This window comes from Tenrec ecaudatus, chromosome 10, assembly GCF_050624435.1.
Source record: "Tenrec ecaudatus isolate mTenEca1 chromosome 10, mTenEca1.hap1, whole genome shotgun sequence".
NCBI lineage: Eukaryota > Metazoa > Chordata > Mammalia > Afrosoricida > Tenrecidae > Tenrec > Tenrec ecaudatus.
The window spans coordinates 79,496,784-79,521,241 of record NC_134539.1 but is presented as its reverse complement, the minus strand read 5'-3'; the positions used below and the strand labels follow the sequence as shown (position 1 = coordinate 79,521,241).

The following is a 24,458-nucleotide window of genomic DNA, read 5'->3' as shown; positions in this document are numbered from 1 at the left end:
CTTTGGGCAACACTGGGAGATGGGTGTGTTATTAAGCCCACTTCACTGAGGACGGAATGGAGTCTCGGCAAGGGTAGGTCTCCCACTCTGGGTGGCCCAGCCGGCATCTATCTCCTGGCTCCAGAACTACCACAAGTACGGGGATGTGGTAAGAAGTCCGAATGGTGGGAGTGTGGATAATTTCCTGCTTCCTTTCTTTCCCCACCCCCGCTCCTCCCCAGGCCATCAGAGGGTCCCAGGGACCAAAAATAAAGATCAGAATGAACATGGCAAAAACGACAGCTTGCCAGCAGAAGGGACACAGGTGCACACTCTGGCTCTGGGCTCTCCAAGAGGCCCCGCTTATCTGGGAGACCCAAACCAGCCAGGGAATCCGGAGGCACTAGGAGAGTCTGGTGGCTGCCATAGCAACTGGTTGTTTCTATTTCTCCTGGGGTCACTTCCTTGCTTTGCTCTGTTTCTGGCCCCTCTCCCTCTGGGTTCTCCTAGTCTTTCTGCCCTTTCCCATCCCAACCTCCGCCTGCTTCTCAGGTCAATCTTCCCCTCGCCCGTCTCCTGGCGCATCCACCGCAATCCTAGCCTGCTCCCGCCGTCACGTGACCCCCTGCGTAAATCCACCCACAGCAGCTGGCAGCAACGAGCGCTGCAGTCTGCAGGATGAGCATGCGCAGCAGTGGGCGCACCTGCGCGCCAGACGCGTTGCGCCACGGAGGAGCTTGAGCATCTTGCGAGATGTAGGCTTGGGCTTCCTCTCGGTCCTGCAGTCGCGCAGGTGCTCGTTGTTAGTGCTCGTTGTTAGTCGAGCGTGGACCCTAACTGGCCCCGGGGGTTGCGGATTGGTTTTGCTCCCAGCAAGTTGTCTACACACAGAATCCTCTCCTGGGGCCAGGGCGCCAGACTGCGCCCTAAGCGCTGGCCTTTGTCCTCTGGCTGTCAGGAAATGAGCCAGTCGCCCGCCTGACCTTGAGGGGAGAATGGCACTGATTGAAAATCCATGAGCGCCCTCAGCAAATGCAAAGAAACAATAGAGTCAAGGTTGGACTGTGGGGTGATGGCCAGGAAAGACTTTACCCTTTGGTGGCGTGGGGACCAGCCCCTGCCCCCTGGCTCCTCGGTGAGCCTGCCAGTGAGGTCGGTCAGGGGTTACCGTTCCCACGTCGTGGATGGGGAATCCAAGATCCTGAAAGGTCCTTTTGCTGAACCATTCCAACCCCACACTCCAAAGCTAGGGTTCCTGAATGAGCTCACAGTCTGTCACTCACTTCCTCTTTTAACCATTCTATTAAAAATTACATGCTTTCTGGGTTTTGTCATCAACAGCAAACATCTCGTATACACATCTGTATTAAAAGGGGTTTCTTTTTCATTTTTTAAATCCTTCGAAAGAAGGTGAAACTAAACAAAAAAGCAACACAAAAATAGGTACCTCACTGCCATCAAGTCAATGACTCACAGTGACACCAAGGCTTTAACTTTAACCCGGGTTTCCAACACGGTACCTATTCATGGGAGTAGAAAGCTCAGTCTTTCTCCCACGGAGCTGCTGGTGGTTTATCTCTGCTGACCATTCGGATCAAAGGCCAACAAGTGACCCAACAACTATGCCACCAGAGCTCCACACGGAAGAAGGCAAAGCGCCGCTCTATTTTATACTTGGTGACCTCTGAGGAGGTCCCCAGCGCACAGACTCCCTCACACCATCTAGGAAGTCTGTGCCTCCGTGCCTTGCAACAAGTCTCATTCCTGGAGGCTCTACCCGCTGCTCACCCTCCCTCACCTATACTGCCCCTCCCTCCACACAGTCCCTCCTACCCCCAAGAACAAACCCCTTTCTCCTCTGGGCCTTTGTACCCACTGTGTATCTGTATTCATTTCCTTGGCCACTCTCAACTTCTTGAGTGCCTTCTGTCTCCCCAGCTAACGTGCCGGGTCCTTGGGCTCTGAATGGTCTCTGTCGCCTCTCCAGCACCGGGTCTGGGCCTTGGCAGCACTCGGCAAACCCTTGCTGACTCACTGGCTGGATGCGTGGTAAGAGCTTCCCTGGCCGTCCTTTAAGGAATTTTCCAGCTTCTGATTTTTGTTTTCACAGCAGATGCAGAACCTGTGGGGTGTCTGCTGACAGGTGCCAGGCTGCCTAAGAAGGAGCATGTGGCATCACAAGTGCATCCCAGGTGCCCCCACACTTACAAACTCTCTCTCTCTTCAGCTGCACCCAGAGGCTATTAATACATTCTTTGTGTAAGAGGCAGAACTGAGACACGAAAAGATGACGCCGTGAATGCTTTTTCTCCGTAAGAAACCATTAGAAGGTTCTGGTGGGATGGGTCTGGGTGGGCAGTGAGGAGATGGCCACATCTGCGTATCCTGGAGCGAGTGGCCCACATAGGACATATGACCACTTGCTCTGGCCAGTATTTCGTTTTGACCTTGGGAATGTCCTCTGTTAGACCCTCAGCTGCTTCACTTGTTGCTCAGTAGTTTTTTTTTCAAGATTAAATTGTTCATTGATTACACACGATAATGGATAATACGTAAGTTCCAACTCCATCTGTAATTTTATCTGCTACCATTATTCAATTTAGATATATTACATAGAATGTGCCAACAACTGTTTTTTATAACCAAATAAACTGTTAATTAATTTGCTTGGGTGACTATTTTTACTGGTGAATGTCAGGTTGCAAAACAGCAGTCTTCTAAAGTTATTTGTAAATATATTTGTGTTGCTCAGTATTCGCGTGATGGCTCAGAAGTCAGCTCCTAGAGCTCTTTGCTTAGCAGCAAAATATTCTCTCTGAATCTCAGGTTCTTTATCTGCCAATTAGGATTGCACTTCTTACAAATATTAAGTGAAGGGACTGTATCAATTTTTCTGTTAACTCCTCTCACCCTTTTGCTCCTAAATTAGCTCAATTTATGTTTTTCTTTGAAGCCAGAGACCAGCCCTGTCCCATATTTTCAAAACAACCATCCCTTACCCACAAAGGAAATCTACCAATAACTGACTTGGGACCACTCTGGTAAATGTGGAGGCCAGGAAGGAGGTACCAAGCCTAGAATCAGTCCTCAGCATATTCCTAGCAGATTTGGATCTTTGAAACTGCTAGATTCTATGGGACTTAAGACTGGGGTCGCTGCCTGCCGTATCCAAGGTCAGAATAGAACTTTACATGTAGCAGTGACAGAACAGGAGCCAATGGTGACACTGTGGTTTAAGCTGCTAATTCCAAGGCGGTTGGTTCAAACCTGCCGGCTGCTTCTCAGGGGAAAGATGAGGCTGTCTTCTCTGGTAAAGATTCACAGTCTCAGAAGCCCTAAAGAGCAGCTTTACTCTAGCCAAGAGAAATGGGCTCCAAGCAGTCGTTGTTTTGAGTAGTGAGGGAAAGAAGGAATCCGGGGAGCACAAAGGTTAAGCAAGCCCAAACCCACTCTGTGGGAGAAAACCAATGACCTAGCACTCTGTTCCTGTACACGATGATCAACCCAACCCACCCACTGCCATGAAGTGGATGGAGACTCAGCCACTCTACAGGATGTAGCTCCGTGGGGTTTTGGAGAAGGCTGTAAATCTTTCAGGAAGGACACTGGCTCGTTTTCCTCCAGCAGAGCCGCTAGTGACTTAAGCCTTTTGGTTAGCAGCCCAGTGCTTAACCTGCAGCGCCACCAGGCCTCCTTTCTGTCAATGTCGCAGTCTAGGAAACCCTATGGGGCAGTCCTACCATGTCCTGTGGGCAGCCATCCATTGGAATCCTAGTGGCCACACCGCAGTGGGAGAACAATCAGCATTTGTATAGTTTGGAATGGGAACGTTTCCCAATCTCTTTGAGCCTCAGGTTCTTGTTTGTTTTTAAAATCTGGAAATGGGGATTAAAAACAATGCCCAGTTATTGTGAGGATTTAATGAGACGATGCATGTAAGGTGCTTACGTAATAGCCGTTCAGTTAATGGTGCGCGTGTGGCTATAGGTACTCACAGAGAAAGATGGTGTCCATCTACTCTATGTTATAGCCGGGCCTACGTCCTACTACTAAGAGGAAAGATCTGTGGATTACTTTATAAGGAGGCCAGGTAGAACAGTGGATTAACTGTGGGGCTGCCAATGGCTAAGTTGGTAGTTCAAACGGACCAGCAGGAGATTTTTACTCTCGCAAGCCCGAAGGAACACTTCTCCTCTCTATGAATCGAATCCACTCCGCGACAGTGGGCTTATTTTTGTTTCTTTGTGGGCAAAGGAATTATGGAAGAAAAATAGCGGAGTTTCAGGCAGATGGAACCAGCCAAAGGGCAGCCCGTGACTGCGTGTTCGGCTGCGGAGGCGGAGCAGGGGGCTTTAGGACCCTGCATACTGGGAGCGCGCGATGGTCCGGGCGCGCGCCGGGCATGAGGTGAGGGGGAGGGCGCGGCGCTCCGGCCACCCCGGGGTAGCCTCGCGCGGGTCCGCAACTCGGCAGGCGGGGCCGAGCCCCCGCGCTCCAGCGCGATTGGCGGAGACGCGAGAGTGACGTCACGAGCCAGGCGCGAGGCCCCGCCCCCCGCGCGCCCGCAGGTCGGCAGCCTCGCTCTGGCCCGCGCCGCGCCCCCGCGTCGAGTCCGCGCGTCAGTCGGTCCCGCGCGCAGCTGCAGGGCGGCTAGCTGCAGCCTCGGAGCGCGCCCACCTGGGAAGGCGGCGGTGTCCACTGGCGTGTCGCGAGGCGGCTCGGGCCCCCGCGACCACCGCAGCGCGATGGCCCCCATTGGCCTCAAAGCCGTGGTCGGAGAGAGTAAGTGGAGCCGGGGTCCTCCGTCCGGCGGGGCTGCGGTGTTCCGGGGGAGCGCGGCGCAGTACCTGTCCGCAGCGCCCGGGCCTCGGCGGCCGGCTGCTCAGCTCCCCAGGCCAGAGCTCCAGGCCGGGCAGGACCCCGTTATTCCGGCGCCGCCCTCGCCGGAGGGAAGTCCCTCCCAGCCTCCCGCGGCCCGCTCCGGCTTCCCTGCGCTCCCCAACCCAGCCTCCGGGTCCCTCCCCGCGCCGCCTGCGCGCATCCCTCCCCTCCTCCAGCCCAGCACCCCTTTTTTCTCCCCCGGCCTCCAACCCACTTCACCTCCATCACCCCACCCCTCCCCGCTCCTTCCACCCTTCCCGGTTCTCGCCATCGCTCCACTCTTCATCCCCATCTTCCCTTCACCATCCTCCTTCACCCATTCTCAGCGTCTCGCTCCTTAGCCCCTCCCTATTCACCCCTCCTCCTTCTCGCCCCAGTCTTCCCCTCTTCACCCCAAGCCCCCCTTTCACCACCCTCGGAAATCCCAGCCCTTTTGCGCTGCCTTCCGCCCCTCTTCTTTTTGCTGTCCTTTCTGCTCCCCGTCATTCCCCTGCCCCTCTGCGGTCCCTCGCCCACCCGGTGCCACCTGCCCCCCCCCCCATGTTCCCTCTCCCCCTGCCTTGTCTTCTTTATTCCCCGGGCTCCAGATTCGACGCCTTTTTCTGTCTCTAAACCTTCTTCTTTCCCCACCTTCCTTCCTGAATCGTGACGAGCAAATCCCGGCCTCCTCCTCCCTCCTCCCCTCCCTCCCTCCGCGGGAGCCCGGGGAGCTCTGGTCCCCGACTGCGGAGACCCACCTGGGAAGGGATCGGCGCACGCCGACTCTGACGCGCCATTCGCGCTGCGCGGGCGCCTCCTGCCACCTGGGGACCCGAGCTGGTGCTGCAGGGCTCAAGCCGCCTCCGGATTCCTGCCCCCCTATCCGCCACCCCCGCGTCCCCCGGCGCCTTCCAGGGTCTGGCTTCCAGGGCGGGGTCTTCTCCTGGTAATCCCTTAACCGCTCTCGCTCTCGGGGAGAGAAAAGCTCCCGGAGTGCAGCGGCGGGAGGAGTGGCCCTGCCCTGCCCTGCCTTCTGCAGCCGGTCTCGCTGGGCCCTGGCAGCTGGGACCACTGTTGCAGCCTGGGAATGATCGTGTATGGGTTTGAGCGAAAGGCGCAACCGACATGGATTTTTACAAATGCATGAGGGCTGCAGCGGAGGGAGGGCCCCATGGAGGGTGCTCTATGGAAGACGGCGTCCGTGGTGCCTAATAAGATTGGAGCTATGGATGGGAAAATAGTGCTTCTTCAATATTTGAGTTATTTCTCTAGCCCCGACTCCCAAATGTGTAAGGGATTTTGCTCCCTCTTTTGGGACTAAGGGAAAATGAACACTGGGCTTTTTCCTTGCCGGAGAGGTAAAGCAAAGACTTAGACTTAAAATGGTGGAAATTGCCGCCTGCTTCCCAATGATTCTCCCCACTATGATCTATCTGTCTCTCAGATATTTTGGCTTGGGGGAATTCTTCCGTTTGTGCATGAAACTGTCTTTTCCTCTTGGTTATTTTCGTTGACCCATCGGAAATATTCCCACCGAAGAATTTTGTTTCATTTTGCCTGACATCAGAAGAAAATTATTTTAAAAACTGAACCCGAAATGAGCAAAAGAAAATTTTAAGTGTCCGGAGCAGCACCCCTTGCTTTATTCATGCTGTAAAAACCTTGATAAGCTTGCCTTCTATTTTCCGAAGATGAAGGCGGTGGTGCCAGGAGGACCCAGGGGTTGTGGTGGGCCATGAGGTCTATTTCCCCTTGTGGTGACCCCATGTGTTTCCTGGTGACCCCATGTGTTTCCCTGGCTGCGGTCCTGAGGGCAGCAGAGCATCAGATCTCATTTAGTACCTGGGTGGGTTGACCCACCAACCTATCCACAGCAGCCAAGCTCAGCTGTTAACCATGTCACTCCCAGGGTACCTTGGAAAATGCAAACAGGCCCTCTGATGCCAACATGTCTTCTGGGGGTATTGATGGGTGAGTGGTTTTAACTGTTGATGGTCTAAAATGTCAACCCTCCCCCAACCACCTTATTCACAATTTAAAAAAATCACAGAAATGAAAATAATTCCCAACCCCTCATTTTACTGGTGAGGATAAAGCATAGTCCAGAGCAGTATTATTTAAAATAATAATAATATCTATTTTCTTGCAATGTCTGCAAAATACAACTTTCTTCATTATTTTATATTTCCATCCTTTTAAAGTACTTAGGAAGCATGAAATGTATTATGCACTCCTTTCTTTCATGTGATATAAAAGTGAGTCCTGCACTTTTAAGGTTATAGAAATTACGTGTTATACAAGTCGAGTTCACATGCATCATTTTGCCAGAACCCTTGTTCCTTCAGTGAGTCACTTTGTTTGCCCTCTGGCCCTTCTTAATAAGAAGGAAACAATGAAAAATTGGTATGGCCAAAATGTCTTTTCTGCTTACAAAAATAAGACCAAACAGTTTTACATAAAAACGGTAATTGTGCAAATAGCATTCCATACAACTGAATGAGGCTTACAGTTTGAAATTTTGACTCTTCACTTTGGATGTGTGTTCCAGCCTTGCTTTTCTTCTGTAAAAATAAACCACAAGGCAAAAAAACAACCAAAAAAATCCCCAAAAAAACAAAATAAAAGTATTCGTATTTATTAATTTAACCAACATGCACCCATTTAATTCTGTCCAGAGGAGAGGTTCTGGTATATTTACCAGGTTGTGCAACTATTAGCATTTTCTAATTTTAGATTATTTCCAGATGAAACCCTGTTCTCATTAGCAGTTACTCCTCATGCCTCAGCTCCTGACAACCATGAATTTACTCACTTGTTCATAGTTTTTTTAAGAATATGCACAACAGAACATACACCAATTTGACAATTTCTACCAAGTCTAGTTATGCTACCCTCTTTTCAGTTGTTTCTCTCCTATTAACATCAGGTCACTGTCTACTACATTTTTGTCTAATCAATCACTTAGTTACAGTTGTCATTTTGATCCCTTATGATCATAGCTAGATCTTGTCGTCGTTATCTAGTGCTGTTGTAACAAATATTAAAAATTGGACAATTAATAAACATTTTTTCCAGTGGTCAGCAAACTGATTGCAAGCCATATGTTGCTCTTTTGGTCCATACATTTGACTCAAGTAAAATTGAAAATGAAAAGAAAGCTCACAGTTTCATTTATTAGATTTTGAAAGGATATTGATTTCATTTGGTGATTTCATAATGGTGATTTGTTTGTAAAAATATATTTGTGGCTCGTGAATAATTTTTAAATTGTTGTGATGGATCGGATTGGCTCTTCCATCTCTAAAGTTTGCCAACCCCTGCTCTACATTATAGGTTCTCAAACTTATTTTACCAACTGCTCCCTTTTCAGAAAAAAAAATTCTTCCTTCCCCCAATTAAAAACTTATGTACTATAGACCGTAAACCAGGATAAAGGATCCAAGAAAGCCCCACCTTTCTCCTACAGAGTGGCTGCCGGTGGTTCTGAACTGCTGACCATGTGGATCGCAGGCCAACACATAACCAAGCATCCCTTGGATAAAGTATAGGTATCTGCTTTGGCAGCTCCCCTGGATTGTTCAGAGAACCCCAGGGGGCGGTATAGTCCTCTTTGGGAAGCACTGCCCCATACTAATCCTAAAGGGCTGTGTAGTGGTGAATTGGATTATCACTGAGCTGTTGAGCACAAAATCAGTGGCTGGAACCTACCAGCTGCCCACTGGAGGGAAAATGAAGCTGTGGACTCCTGTGGACACGTGTAGTCTTGAAAACAATGGGACAGTTCTACTCTGTCCTGTAGGGTCGCTATGAGTCAGATTTCACTTGATGGCAGTGGTGAATGTGAGTTTTAAGTTTATGTTAACCCTGTCTCAGTAACAACAAAACCCACTCCCAAAAGAAATTATAACCAAAGACATAAAGGTTAGGCTTTACAATACATATTCTTGGAGTCACAATTTAATCCATAACATTTCACCCTTTAACCTTCCAAAATGTATGTCTTTGCCACATGCCTGACACATTCACCCATCCCATCATTCCTAAGAGCTTAAATCAACTTCAAGTCCAAAATCCCATCTTCTGACTCATCGAAATGAAACATGGGTGAGATATTAGGCATATTCCATCCTATGGCAAAATTTGTGTTCCTCCAAGAACTGTGAAATCTAGAATACAAGTTATCTGCTTCCAAAATACAGTGGTAAACACCAAGACACAAGGTGTCCATTCCTTTGCAAATGAGAGACTTCGGAGGGTAAGACAAAATGATGGACCACCACGTAGTCCAAACTGAACAAAATGTACATCTCTTAAAGCTGAAAATAATTAGTCAATAGCCTTGATCTCCAAACTGTGTGTCAGCCACATTTTCTGGGTTCTCAGTGGAGGCACCTCTGACCTGAGCTTCAGCTCCACCTGCCATGCGCACTGGGACAGCAGTGCTCCCTTGGCTTTGGGTAGCCTCATTCTCTTAGTTCATCTGAGTGGGGCCCTCACTTCCTCTGCCCCTTGGGCATGGCAGCCCCACCTCCTCTACTCTGGGCAGTGGCCCCATCCCCCGGGCATACCTTAAAGGCAGCTCCACAGTCCGCAACTGAGTTGGCAAAGATGGAATTCCTTGAAACTTACAAGGCTGGGACCCACCCTTTGAAACTGAGAAGGCCCTGTTTCCCATGCTCCTGCCCTGCCTTCTGATCGCTGAGCTGCCCCAGGACGGTGCTTTCCTTGGATGACACCAGCTATCCCTGCCCCCTTTGCCTTGTTTTCTGCCCATAGAGTGCCAAGAGACAGACAGTGTTCTTGCCTTTCACTTCTTTGCCCACTTCCGTCTAAGCTGCTGGTTTTCCTGCTCTGGGAGTTGAGTACATAGATCAGTCACAGGCTTAATATCTTTAATAAAAGATTGTTTTGTTAAACAATCTTTGTTTATTTAACATTTGAGGACATAAGTCCTTAAGCTTGTACAATATAATTTTCCAAATCTTTAGGTTCTGTTTTCCTTGTACACAGTTCCTTTTAATTCATCTCTCTCCTCTCGCGTTTTAGCGTAAGTGGCAAGGAGAAACCATGCAGCCCTGTACGTCTCAGCCATCCAAGTTCATCACTTGCAAATTCTACTTCCAACCAATTACTTGAGTATAATTCACATAAGTTCTTTGGCACTGTATAAAAAGGATCTTCCTTTCTTCATTGTCTGATTATAAATTTATCATTTTTTTTAAAGTCTCAGCAAAAGCACATTTAGCATCTATGTTTCTAGCAGTATTCAGTTGCTGGTGCCATATGTATTCTCTAAGACAGGGTTCTCAACCTGTGGGTTGCAACCCCTTTGGGCGTCAAACGACCCTTTCACAGGGTCGCCCTAAGACCATCGTAAACACATAAATATTTCACAACACATAATTACATATTGTTTTGTGGTGAATCACTATGCTTTCATTATGTTCAATTTATGACAATGAAAGTACATCCTGCATATCAGATATTTACATTATCCCTTATAACAGTAGCAAAATTACAGTTGTGAAATAGCAATGAAAATAATTATATGGTTGGGGGGTGGTCACCACAGCATGAGGAACTGTTGAAGGGTCACCGCATTAGGAAGGGTGAGAACCACTGCTCTAAGATGATAGAGAATTTCGTTATAGCGTTCTTACTTCCTCTGAACCCTCACCAGACAGAATTGCCTTTGACTATAATTCTACCAGAAGCCTTTTCAAGACAATATATCATTGCCATTAAGTTGGCTCTGACTTATAGCGACTTTATATAGGGTTTCTGAGGCTATAAATGTTTATGGGTTTAGATAGCTTCATTGTTCTCCTGCAGAGTGACTGGTGGGTTTGAACCACTGACCTTGTGGTTAAGAGTTCACAACGTATTTCAGGGCAACATAGGATTCACTGTTAGGTACCTAATAGGGTCATTATGAGTCAGAATGGACTCTGGCAGTGAACTTGATTTATTAAGTATCTTAAATCTCTCCCAGCCTCTAACGATTACCCAATTCTAAAACCACTTCCACATTAGCTATCTCGTGCAGCTGTAACAGAAATACCATAATGGGTGGCTTAAAGCAGAACTTTCTTTTCTGAAAGTTTAGCAAGTTAGAAGTCAGATTTCAGGGAGCCTGTGCTTGGGAAAGACTTTCTTTGTGGGCTCTGGAGGAAGGGCCTTGTCTCTCCTGGGTCGTCTTCCTGTGGCTCCACATACTCCACTCCCTTTCCTGTTCTTTTGATTATTTGCTTAATGTCTTTCATGTCTCCAAAGAAATCTACTGAAAGCACCCCCTGCACTAATAAGGTCTTGTTAACACATAACACAGACCACTCATTCCCAAATGGGATCATAACCACAGGCAGCAGATGGGTTAGGGTTTACAGCACATATTTTGGGGGATACAATTCAATTCATAACAGATCTTAAAATACTGTGATGCTCAAGGCAGACATTCCTTACTGGTTACACTAAACTGCTGTTTGGTTTTAAGGAGATTTCAGGGGGTATTTTTGGTTTAAGGCATAGATGTTCTTAGGGCGGTAGCTTCAGGGGCTCTGCCAGCCTCCAGAGCCCAACACACTTCCTGTTCATCTCTGGGAGCCTGCCTGTTGTGGACACTGTGCGAGCGGACCCATCACAGATGGGCGTTTGTGTCTGGCTGCTTTCACTTTCCCATACTATTACGTTTCTCTCATGTTGCACTGTGCATCAGTACTTAAACCTTTATTATGGCGGAATAATTTTCCATCGAACGACTGTCCCACATTTTGTTTCCCCGTTCAAAGTGGAAGACCTCATCAGGTGAAGAATATTTGCACGGTGGGTACTGTTGTGAGTCTGGTGGTGTGAACATTTGTGGACACGTGTGTGGGGGTTCGTATGTTTTCCGCTCTCTTGGGTCTGTGTTCTTGTTGGGTACCATTGAGTTGGTTCACACAGCAGCCCTGTGACGAACAAAAAGAAACAGCGCCTTGTCTGGTGCCACCCTCCTCCCTGCTGTTGTTGAGCACATTGTTTCAGCCCCTGCATCCGTCTCTTATTGGCGGTCTTTCTCTTTTCCACTGACCTCCTTTCCCCAGTAGGATGCCCTTCTGAGGTCGGCCTCTCCTGATCGCATGTCTGGAAGTGTGTGAGAAGAAGTCTTGCCCTCTTCCTTCTAGGTTACATTCTGGCGACTTCTTCCAAGACCGACATGTGTGTTCATTTTCGTGCTGTATTGACTCTTCTCTGGCAATGCCATACTTCAGAGGCATCAATTGGCCTTCCGTCTTTCTTAGTCATTGCCCAGCATCCACATGCATGTAAGACCATTGAAACTACTATAACTTGGTTCAGGTGTACGTTGGTCCACAAAGTAACATCCTTTGATTTCTTTAGTGCCGCGTCCACGGCTACTGATTGCCAATCCAAGGAGCTTGAAATCCCGGGCAACTTTTCCCATTTCCTGTGCTGTTACTTATTGGTCCCCTTGTGAGGATTTCTTGTACTGCGCTAGAGGCGGAGCCCGTGCTGAGGGCTGTAGTCTCTGGTCGGTGTCAGTAGTCCCGTGTTCCAGGTTTCATCACCTCCAGCAGGCAAGGCTGTGCCATCTGCATATTTTGGGTTTTTCGTGAGTCTTCCTTCACTCCTGATGCTGCATCCTCTTCATGATAGTCAAGGTGATGATCTTCATGATTGACTTAGCGCCGTGAAGGAACACAACCCCGCCGCATTCTTTCTGGAAATGGCTCCTTGCTCTGTTCACACCACCCTCTGGTCACGCACAGGCCCCACAGGTACGTAATCAAGTGTCCTGTTGCCCTTGTTCTGTGCACTGCTATCTACAACTTGTCATGACCGTGCAGGAGGATGACTTTGTGTAGTGAATAGGACACAGGAAAACATCTTCCTGGTATTCGCTGCTGAAATACCGCCCGAGATCAGCAATGACATCCTTTGTTTCACGGCCTCTCTGAATCTTGCTTGGATTGGCAGTTCTCTGTTGGTGCGCTGCGGCAACTGTTTTCCCGTTACCTTCAGCAAAATTGTACTTGCATGTGCTGTTAATATCGTTTGGCGATTTCTGCATTTCTTTGGAATGGGTGCACATACAGCTCTCTTCCCGTCAGTTGGCGAGGCAGCTGTCTCCAGGGTTTTGGCATAGACCACTGAGAGCATCACTGCATGGAAACACTTCTGTCGGCACTCCTTCAATTCACGGGGCCTGGTTTTCCACCATGCCTCCAGCGCAGCGAGGAGTGCTTTCCATACCATTCCCCATGGGATCTTTCAGCATTGCCGCTTGGTGTTTGACGTTTTTCTTAATTTCTCTTACCTTGAGAAACGCTGGGCGCTTTCTTCCTTTTTTGGCTTTCTTTTGGTCTTTGCACATTTCATCAGATACAACTGTATATGATGCTTTGTCCTCTTGAGCCGACCTTTAACATTTTCTGTTCCGCTCTTGTATTTCATCATTTCTTGCTCTGGATGCTGCTACTTTGTTTTCAAGAACAACTTTTAGAGTTATATTGACATTCATTTTTGTCTCTTTATTTCTGTCTTGTCTTTTAAATGACTTCTTGTTCTCCTCATGTGTGGTGTCCCTGACGTCATCCCACACCTCCACTTGTCTTCAGCCATTAGCGTTCAGTGCATCCATCTATTTCTGCAAACAGTCACAGCCTTGGAAATCAACAAGGACAGTTCTACCCTACCCTGCAGTGTCACTGTGAGTCAGAATTAACTCAGTGGCTGTGAGGGTTTTTTGTTTTTTTTATAGCTGGTGATGCTCTCAGCAGAAACTTGGAGTGCTGTCCTCAAGGTGGGCAGTTCAAACCCACCAGCCACTCCATGTGAGAAAGATGGGGCTGTCAACTCTAATAAATATTTGCAGCCTTGGAAACCCAGCATAGGGTTGTTCTGAGTCAGCAGCTCCTGGATCGCAGTGGGCTGGTGGGTACCATGTGGTCTTTCAGTTTGTCTATGTTTGGGGCAATGTATATCCAGATACTCTGTCTGTTTTTTAATTAGGTTACCAATGTATTCTTAATGTTATTTTTTGTGTTCTTTCTTTTAAATATGAATGTGGAAAACTGTAGTGACTGATAAGTATGATGTTAATACATTTACCTAGTCATCTTTTTTCTGCATAATTTTGATGAAAAACTTTCTTATGATCCTGATCGATGGCCTTTTAGACACTCCATCTAAAAATTGTAACTATTATTATTGCATTGACTTACTGTGTTTTTATTGCTTGTTCATTAAAAAAGTATCATACTTCCGGATCTCACATCCCCCCCCCCGTGTTTTGTTCTTTCTTTCAAGATCATTTTATTGGGGGCTCGTACAGCTCTTATCACAATCCATACATACATCCACAGCTCTTAAAACAATCTATACATCAGTTATATCAAGCTTATTTGTATATATATTGCCATCATTATTTTCTAAACATTTACTTTCTATTTGAGCCCTTGGTATTGGCTCCTCTTTTTTCCCTCTCTCTGCACTCCCCACCTTGTGACCCCTTGATAAATTATAAATAATTATTATTTTCATAGCTTACACCATCCGCAGTCTCCTTTCCCCCAGTTTCTGTTGTTCCTCCCCCTAGGGGATTTGTGTGGTTCCTCCCTTCCTCCCCACCTCTCCTCACCTTCCACCTACCTTCCTGGTATCACTACTCCCATTTCTGTTCCTGAGAGAACAGAATATCTGACATGGATTCTGTGTGTTGTGAGCTCTTATCTGTACCAGTGCACATGCTCCGGTCTAGCCCAAACTGAAAGGCAGGACTGGGGTCATGATAGTGGGGGGTGAGGAAGCCTCAAGGAACCAGAGGAATATTGTGTGTTTCATCAGTGCTTTACTGTGCCCTGGTTGACTCATCCCTTCCTTGCCACCCTTCTGTGAGGGGATGTCCCATTGTCTACAGATGGGTTTGGGGTCTCTGCTCTAGCTCCCCCCGACCTCCCCACTGCTCATTCTCAACTGTGCTTTTTTTTATTTATTTGTTTTGGGTCTTCTGGTGCCTGTTACCTGATCCCCTTGACATCTCGTGATCTCACAGGCTGGTGTGCTTCTTCCATGTGGGCTTGTTATTTCTCTGCTAGATGGCCTCTTGTTTAACTTGAAGCCTTTAAGACCCCAGATGCTATATCTTTGGATAGCCCGGCACCATCCTCTTTCTTCACCACATTTGCTTATGCACACATTTTGTCTTCAGCGATCCGGGAGGGTAAGCATCACGGAATGCCAGATTGTTAGAGCAAAATGTTCTTGCATTGAGGGAGGATTTGAGCAGAAGCCCAAAGTCCGTCCACTACCTCAGTGTATTGCCATATAAATTTATGTGTACAGGTCAATACCTCTATTTTTATGAATTAGTGTATCTGCATATGTAGACACCTATATTTATACCTTTACATATAACTTTGCTTCCTAGATCTTTCCTGTTTCCTTTGACCTTCCTCCTGACCCACCATCACGCTCACCCTACTTCTGCCTCATAGTAATTCCTCTCAGCTAGATTGCTATTGCTCCAACACCCCCAGGATCTCTCTGTCCTCCTCATTATTGATTTTAATTCCCTAGTTGTTCCTCTGTCTATGGCATTGTCTGCTCGCAGCTCCTTTCCCTGCCTCCTCTTATCAAGTCCCTCCGGAACTGTCGGTCCTGTCGGTCCTGTTGCTGTCTCCTCGGCCTTGCTTCCCAGGCTTATCTCTTAAGTTTCTGGTCTAACAGAGGGTGCTCCGGGCAGGTGATTCTACCTGGACGACATCTTCTGTTCTTTTTTTCTGGATCTTACTTTTTGAAGGGATTCTAGTAAAGTGTTCTCATTCTGGACAACACCCCCCCCCCAAAAAAAATTCTTTAAGTCATGTGTGTGTGTATTTCACTAAACCACCTTCTATTTTCCTAGCCAGAATAGAAACTTTTACAAAATGTTTTGATAATATTCTGTATTATGTTAGCACTGCCAACTGTATTGTGTCATCATCATCAAGTCAGTGCTGATTCATAGCCACCCCTGTGGTTCCCGAGACTGTACCTGTTTATAAGAGTAGAAAGCTACCAGAGTCAATGGCAGGGCTTATTAGTCAAGCCCAAATAGAAGCTATAGGAATTAAAACAGCCACTTAAAATAATTACCTACGACTACATAGTACCAATTTATATACTGGACAGTCTCTCCAATACAATATCCAGGCAAGTTAAATATGCTTCTTCTAATTCTGCAAATGAATTTGGTAGCGTTGTCTAAAATGATACAGATAGGGTGTGGCTGTTGACAGATGGACATTCGTGTTTGTCTGACTGCAAAGCCCTCCTCGTCATTTAAGATGGATTTTAAAAAGAAATTTAGTCATACATCATAACTTACCTATCTTAGAAAAGTATCCTAGAGAAAGAAGTCACACCTACCCTGGGAGCCGAATAGGAAGAGGGGGTATTGCTTCTGGGAGCAGTGTACGGACTACGACTCACAGAGACCCCCAGTGACAGAGTGGGTTTTCCAGGCGGTCATCTGCCCAGGTAGAGATCACTAGGCATTTCTTCTAGAGGCACTGGGTGGATTTGAACTGCTGCCTTCCTCCAGTGAGCAGCCCAGTGCGTGACTGCTGCCCCCCAGGACTCCTTAGGGAGGTAGGGCAGGCAGAAGCTAAGGTGGTATTTAAAACACTGAACTAGACAATACATCACCATCCCATCTAACCGGACCTGTTGCTACACACAGACGCGGGATCCTGTTTGTGACTTTTGGCCACTACACTCATTTTGTGGAATTAGCATATTTGACTTGCCTGGGCATTGCCTTAGAGAGACTCGCAAGTAAGACCCAGGGGGTCCCAGAAGGACATGGGCGCCCAAGGGATAAGGAGCCCAGGGCAACAACTATTTACTTGCAGGTATGAAGGGGTTTCAGTATTTTAGCACTCGTTAAATTATAATATATACAGTCATCCCCACTCTAATTCTAGAACATTTCCATCTTCTGTGCATCAGGAAGCTTGTACTTCCTCCTTAGCTGCCCTTCCGTCATCTCCTGGCAACCACGGATCCGCTTCCTGCCTCCGTGGACTTGCCTGTCTGGACACTGCCTATCAATGGAGTCGTAGAATACGTGACCTTTGGACGGCTTTCATTCCAAAGTTCATCCATGTTGACGAGTCCACGATTGGAACTGTTTCCTTTTTATAACTGAAAAATACTCCGTTGTTTCAATAATGTGGGGCGTGCTAGGCTATGGGTGTTTAGAAAGAGGCGGAGATCAAGAAAGTGGCTGGCACAGTTGTCGAAGCAGGAAAGCCCAAGTCCTGGGTCAGATGTTAGGCTGGAGGTTTCTCCTGACTCTCCTACCTGCGGGGGCTGAAGCACCCACGATCGGTGGGAAGACAGCAGGCTGGTGACTGCAGAGGCAATTGACTCCATGGTTCGAAGGTCAGATGCCAGGCTACTAAAGACTCCCAGGATGGGCAGCTGATAGGACAAGCTGTTAGCTCAGCACTGGAGGCTGTTAAGCCAGATGCAGGCTGTCAGACCCATCGAAAAGCAAAGATGTTTTCCCACGTTGTCTACTTATATTCAAGCAGGCCACCTCTGCCCCACTCCCTGGGGCTGTGTTTTGCATCAGGGCTATGACCTGAGCAAGCTTATCCCTCTGTGGCGGCTTACAGCTGACTGGCTGGGATTACACCGTCTTAGGTGAGGTCATGGGAGATTGCCAGGTGCTAATTGCCAAACCACTGAACATCCTGGCCTGGCCAAGTGGACATAAAACCTTAACAACAGGCTTTAAAAGCTTGTAGGAAAATTCCTTTGTTCAGTTGTTTGGTTTTGAAGGCCCTTGTACACCACATCGTTTGCTCGTTCATCGTGTGTTGCACTGAGGGCTGTTCCCACTCGCCACTGGGAGCGTCCCTGCGCAGGTGTCTGGGTGGACATGTGTTTCCAGTTCGCTTGCGTATAAGCCGAGTCGCAGAGTGACTGGTCGTATGGTAACTCTGTGCTTCACCTTTGAGGTATTGCCAACTGAAGTCACTTCTTTTTCAAAATTAACATTTACTCGTACACAGAATCAAGGAGGATAAGTCTATTAAATTCTTAAATGGTAGGAAAATGGCTTCAAAAAGTTTATGGAAGTGGAATGGAATATTTCCATGAACTTTTTGAAGTCCCCTCATATTGTCTGTTAACAGCGTTGCGACCTACTTAGCCATTGTCACTCTTGCGTCAGACAGTGCTGGAAATAGAACCCAGGGGCCCATGTGGATCCAGTAAATTCTTGAACTAACTTAAGAAAAAAAATATTTTGAACTGTCAAGACCCAGGAACAGGAGTTAGAATTAGAGAACTGGCTGTGAGCCAGAGCCTAAATCCTTGGCAGCAGAATATTGAATGTAAGATTGTCTACTCTAGTCAGACCGTGGGTGCACGTCCTACCTCTGCCTCTTAGGAGCGGTGGGACCCGAAGCAAGCCACCGGCCAGTGTTCCAGATGTGAAGTGAGGTAACAATATACCAGTGCCTCTTGTGGGGACTTTATTGTGAGCGCTGGACAAGGTACCTGTGTAAGGCACGTGTGACGTCCAGCTACTGAAATGAGTATGGCGACTTCCTGCGTCACCCAGCGGTCATCCCAATGTCCGCCTTTGGCCTCGGTGTCCTCCACTGTGAGACGAGGGTGAGCACTAAACCCGTGAAGTGCCCTGAACAGTGGATGCAGGGCTTGCCCTTCCAGCTTCATTCTCTGCATTCTGGTTTGTGTTAAGAGGGTACGTACGTATCTTCCAAAAAGAAAATCCCAGACACACAGAGTGTTGTGAATGTGCACTGAGAAGTTTTCCCTCTGCCTTTTGGAGCATGTAGCGCCTCTTAGACAAGCACATGTTTGGTTGCCGATCACAGGTCTTTCCTTCAGTGCTGTCAGGCCAAATGTGATGGCGCTCCCTGGCAATTCAGCAGCTATGAATCTTGACCCCTGATCCTGTGCCTGGGCTTTGGGGATGCCCAGCTTGCACTTCCCTAGCTGATTGCCCCAGTCGGTCGCTGCTGTGCAGGGTGGTTGCTGGAGTAAAGGGTGAAGTGGTCTGCGACTCCGTTCTCATTGCAGCAAATGCGAGTTTCACCTCCTCCATCCGCCCCCGCCCCCCCGTCCCAACACACATTGTTCGACATGAAACAAGGCGAGATTTGCTTATCAGTGGGAAACTGTGAGCCAGTGGGAGAAATTCTGGACAGAAGTCAGAACGCCCACAGGACAGACAGTCCCAGTCTAAGTTGCAGGGGCTGAGTGACCTGGATGTGCTATGCAAACCCCGTTTTACTGGGCATACTAATCCCAGCACCACAGAATGCTTGTTAGGCTCACATTACACAATATACTAAAAAATTGCATGGAAAGCAATGAAGCCCTTACGTCTGAGATTGCTATTATTTTACAGGTGTAATTACAGAATCACGTACACCTGCTCAAGGTTACTAAGTCATTAGACACGTGTTCCCTGAAGAACAGCTACCTGCTTCTCACTCAGATATATCTTTGGAGAAATTTGCGTTGCTTAAAGCAATTTTGTCCTGACGGATACGGATCTGACTGTAACATACATACATCTCTGGGGGCGCTGAAAAAAAGGAGTCCTATTGATGGCTAAAATTGCAAGCTCTCGGGCATATTTCCAATGTCCTTATATGTCACTGGCATTTCACTTTAAATGTCTCCTCGTTGTTTTATCTAATGAGCTTACCTTGTAGGAAGTGGATATTAGTATTAATTATCACAGTAAGAAAGCTTATTTTATTCTTGGGAAGAAAAAAATTAGAGAGGTGGAGGAAAGTAGTAAAAACGTCCCATCACCAACAATATATAATAAATACATATATGAGCGCGGCTGTGAAATAGAGATTTGAGAGTCGCTAGCAGCCCTTCTTTGTTTGGTAGACTTCTGAGACGTCAGAAAACGCCAGGACCTTATGTGACAGCTAGTTTCCATTTCAGCATGCCTCAGAGGGTGCTGGGACCAATGTTTTAATTCATTTAACGGATATTTATGCAATCCCTCCTACGTGCCCAGAGCCGTGCCGAGGGCAGCAGATGGAATCGTGTATCAGTGGGTAGGCATAGGACTCAGGCAGGCAGGCAATTGTAATACAGTGGTTTGCATCCAGGCAGCCCCTGGGCTATGAATGTGATCTGTTTATAAGTTTATCTTTAAGTCCATGTATAGATAAGGTGGAACAGGTGTATTTGGTTCTTATCTAGCCTTCCTGTTGGGCTGCTAACTGTAAGGTCAGCAGTTGGAAACCGCGAGCTGCTCCAGGGGAGAAAGGTGAGGGTCTCTACTCTGGTACCGAGATGCAGTGTCAGAAACCCAAAGGGGTAGTCCTGCTCTGTTCTACGGGGCCGCACGAGTCAGAATCAAATTGGTGTTTGGTTTTGATTTGAGCTGGTCCAGAGCGTTGTCCTGATGGGCTGCGGGCCAGGCATTGAGCTATGAACCAGAAAGTTTGTGATTCAAACCCACAACCACGCCACAGGAGAAAATGGGGCTAGCTCCTCCCCTAAAGAGTTACAGCTTCAGAACCCTATATGATATAAATAAATTAGGGTCACTCTGAGTCAGGGCTGACTCAATGGCAGTGGGTATTTTGTTGTTCGTTTTTGAATAAGGCCTGGTTCAACTATACCATTAAAGGTGTGAGGACATACCATTAACGGTCAAGTGTAATTTCTGTCCTGTCCTGTGATATTCAAGCAAGGGGTGGGATGGGGGGCGCTTAGTTGGAAACTGATGGTTTCCGTTGGGGCCGGGAGAAAGTAAGTCAATTCAAGCTTGGCGAGGCAGGGAAAGGCACACTATGGGCTGGTGCTGGGAGGGAAAGGGGTGTTGGCAGAGAGGAATTGGTAAGGTGCGCAGGCTCTGTTAGCTTTGGTAGGACTTCCGACTTCATTGTGAGCAACAGGGAGCCATGGAAGGTTAGGTCATGGAGAGACCTGGTTATGATTTCATTTAGAATGATAGCTGGTTGCTCTGTGGGATACGGATGGAGGGAAGGACGCTGAGGGCAGAGACTTCAGTTAGGAGGTTGTTGTGGTAGTGCAGGCTGGAAACCACAGTGGGAGAATGGCGATCGATGCCAGAGATAGAGAAGCAGTTGTAGAGTGGAGACTAACTAGAGGGAGTCTTAGGAGTGGAAGTATCAGGTCAAGTGACTGGTGTGGTTTGCAGGACAAGGAAGGGAGGAGTTAGGAAAGATTTTTTTTTTCTGGTTTGGAGGCTTTGCCATTCACTGAGTTGACAGGATGAGGCCGGTTTGCTAAGGGATTATGTGGAAAGGTGCCTGTGGACTAGGCAAACGAAGACGATCAAGCGTGGATAAGCGTAAGTGCTCAAGGTAAGCCTCAGGTCAGGACTGGAGATTTGGGCTGGGTCATCAGATGAGTGAGGGTCGTCAGGTGATGCAGGAGAGAAGGGGGAGTAAGAGGAGAAGGGGCCCAGAACACTGACACTGAAGCATGGGCAAAAGAAGCCTAGACTTGGGCTTGCGAGTCAGAACAGGGTGGCGTTTTTTGCCTTTTTAAAATTACCACCTGTGTACGACTGCTGAGGACAAACGGGTGCATAAGCAAATGTGGAGAAGGAAGCTGATGGTGCCCGGCTATCAAAAGGTATACCGTCTGGGATCTTAAAGGCTTGAAGGTAAAAAAGCGGCCATCTAGCTGAGAAGCAACAAAGCCCACATGGAAGAAGCACACCAGCCTGCGTGACCACAAGGTGTCGAAGGGATTGGGTTTAAGGCATCATCAGAACAAAAAATCTTACCATAGTGAATGAAGGGGGAGTGCAGAGTGGAGACCCAAAGCCTATTTGTCGGCCACTGGACATCCCCTCACACAGGGGTCTAGGGGAGGAGATGAGTCAGCCAGGGTGTGATCTAACAGCGATGAATACAGCTTTCCTCTAGTTCCTAAATGCACACACCCCCCGCCCCACCTCACAATCATGATCTGAATACCTTGCAAGTCTGGATAGAGCAGAGGTTGTACACTGGTGCAGATAGAAGCTGGAGGCACAGGGAATCCAGGGCGGATAATACCTTCAGGACCAGGGGTGTGAGGGGCGATACTGGGAGGGTAGAGGGAGAGAGGCCTGGAAAGAGGGAACCGATTATATGTGACCTCCTCCCTGGGGGACGGACAACAGAAAAGGGGGTGAAGGGAGGCATCGGACAGGGCAAGATATGACAAAATAATAATTTCTAGATTATAAATTATCAAGGGCTCATGAGGGAGGGAGTAGTGGGGAGGGAGGGGAAAAAAAAGAGGACCTGATGCCAAGGGTTTAAGTGGAAAGCAAATGCTTTGAGAATGATGAGGGCCATGAATGTACAGATGTGCTTTACACAATCAATGTATGTATGGGTTGTGATAAGAGTTGTATGAGCCCCTAATAAAACGTTTAAAAAAAATAAAATTACCATCTGTGATTTAAATGAACTGTTGTCAGTTTACAATCCTATAAATAATCCTTTATGAGATCAGTATGCTTTGATTAATTAAGCAAATGTTCTTTATTAATTAGGCAAAATTGTTGTCTAGTTTTAATTAAAGCTTTATAGGCTAGTTTACATTCAAGCTTTAAAGGTAATTTCCAAGCATTAGATTCAGGAATTCTTCCAGACTCAGTGGCTCTAGTAAGTCTGGTTTCTATTTGAGTTTTAAATTTTCTTCCTTTCCCTCCTTTTAGAAATCTAGTGTCTTTTAAAAATGTTTTCATTGTCTTTGTGAATTGGGTGAAGGTTTACAGGGTAGATCATCAAGTTGACATTCACGAATTCATACATATTCTGACTCAGCTCATCAATTGCACTCCCCTCAATGGACCATCACTTATCCCACTTCCTCCCTGTGTTTCCTGTTTCTATTCCTCCTCCTTTCCTAGCCCTCTAAACATTACCTTTGGATAAATACTGTCCCTTTGATCTTAAATGGTTAAGTTCAAGACCTAAAGGTGGTCTCTACCTGATGAGTAAGCTTGGTCTCTTTTACAAAGATTTGGATTTTGTTCTACGTTTTCTTCCACTCTTAACCAGGATCATCTAGTACAGTTCTTTTCAGAACAACTGGCAGTGGTAGTCGGGCACCATCTAGTTCTTCTGGTCTCAGGGTTGTGGAGACTGATGTTCCTGTGGGCTAAGTTGTTTCTATGTATGTTTCAATTTTCCTCACTCTTACTCCCTCTGGCTGGGAGAGATCAACCATTGTGCCTTAGAGCTCATGAGCTTTTAAGACCTCCGAGGCTGCCCACCCAATTAGGATGGAGAACATTGTCTTTGTGACCTGTGTTACGACAGTTGACCTTGGTATCTTAAAATCCAGTCCTTGACTGTATTGATTTAACTGTTCGTGATTGTTTTGAGGAACAAATAGACATCAAAGTATAGGATCTTGGCTCTGGAGGAAATCTTAGAAGCATTTAGTCCATACTTTCACCCAAACCAGGAGGTCAGATTGTGCTAATCTGTTGGAAGACTCACCCTCTTCTCTGTGATCACTGGGGATAGACAATATTGTATCCTGTCCCATTGCTAGTAGAGATTCACAAGGCAAATATAAACTATTAGAAGTATAGCAATAGGGAGGGCAGAAAGGCTGCTTACACTGTGCTTAGATGTCATTTAGGACTTTCTAGTTGATTCTAATCTGTTTGCATGCACATAGTTTATTGTATACACACACGCCCTGTCTTGATAGAGCTCCTGGTGATGTTGTGTGTGCATTCAAGACAGGCGGGTGTATACAATAAACTGAGAGAGAAGAGTGTGTGGATTCCTTGAATTATTAACTGTAAAGTCAGGAGTTCAAATCCACCATTGGCTATGAGAAAGAAAGACAAAGCAGTCTACCTTTCTAGATTTAAAGTCTGGGAAATCCGAAGGGCCAGTTCTCTATGATTCTCATAGGTAGGTGCTATGAGCCATCAACGTGATGCCTGTGGGTTTGACTTTGGTTTATCATCTTGAAAAAGGAGCCCTGGTGGCTCTGTGGGGTAAATGTTGGGCTGCTAATTACGAGGTCAGCAGTTCAAACCTACCAATGGCTCGAGGGGTAAAGGTGATGGCGCCTGTAAAGATTTATGGTCTCAAAGCCCTAGGGAGCAGCTTGACTCTGAGCTATTGGGTCACTGTGAGTGGGCATCAACTCTGGAGGTGCGTGACCATCTTGATAAGGCGCCTTGGTGGTGAAATGGTTAAGCACTGCTCCTAGCCAAGAGGTTGGTAGTTCACACCCACCCAGTGGCTCCATGGGAAAAAAAGAGGTTGCTGAAGATGAAACTGGGTGTTTCCAAGACTACAAATCTTTATGCACCTTTCTCCCTTGGAGAGGCTAGTGGTTTTGAACTGCTAACTAACGCATAACCCATTACGCCACCAGGGCTCCTCTGTAAAGTTACAGCCTAGAAAACCCTATGGGGAAGCTCTACTCTGTTCCAGGGCCGGTGGGCATTGAAGCAGACGCAACAGCACCCCACACAAACGTCTTCAGGAGAGTTGGCGCAGCCAGGAGAAGAAGCCCACTCGTTGAAGACATCAGTGGCGTTAACCGGAGCTGCTGGGGACTTGAAAATAAAAGAC

General features: G+C 47.3%; 1 protein-coding gene across 2 annotated transcripts in view; it reads left to right on the top strand.

Annotated features, from left to right (window-relative positions):
* The first annotated feature begins 4,579 nt into the window (after nt 1–4,579).
* Nucleotides 4,580–24,458, top strand: part of STXBP1 (syntaxin binding protein 1) — an 84,362-nt gene continuing 64,483 nt past the window's right edge. Inside the window, exon 1 of one of the 2 annotated variants that reach the window (XM_075560758.1) lies at nt 4,580–4,761. In XM_075560758.1, coding sequence (XP_075416873.1) covers nt 4,725–4,761 — 37 coding nt within the window. In that variant the 5' untranslated portion in view covers nt 4,580–4,724. The remainder of the gene's footprint in view (nt 4,762–24,458) is intronic. The other variant, XM_075560756.1, reaches the window with a different exon arrangement.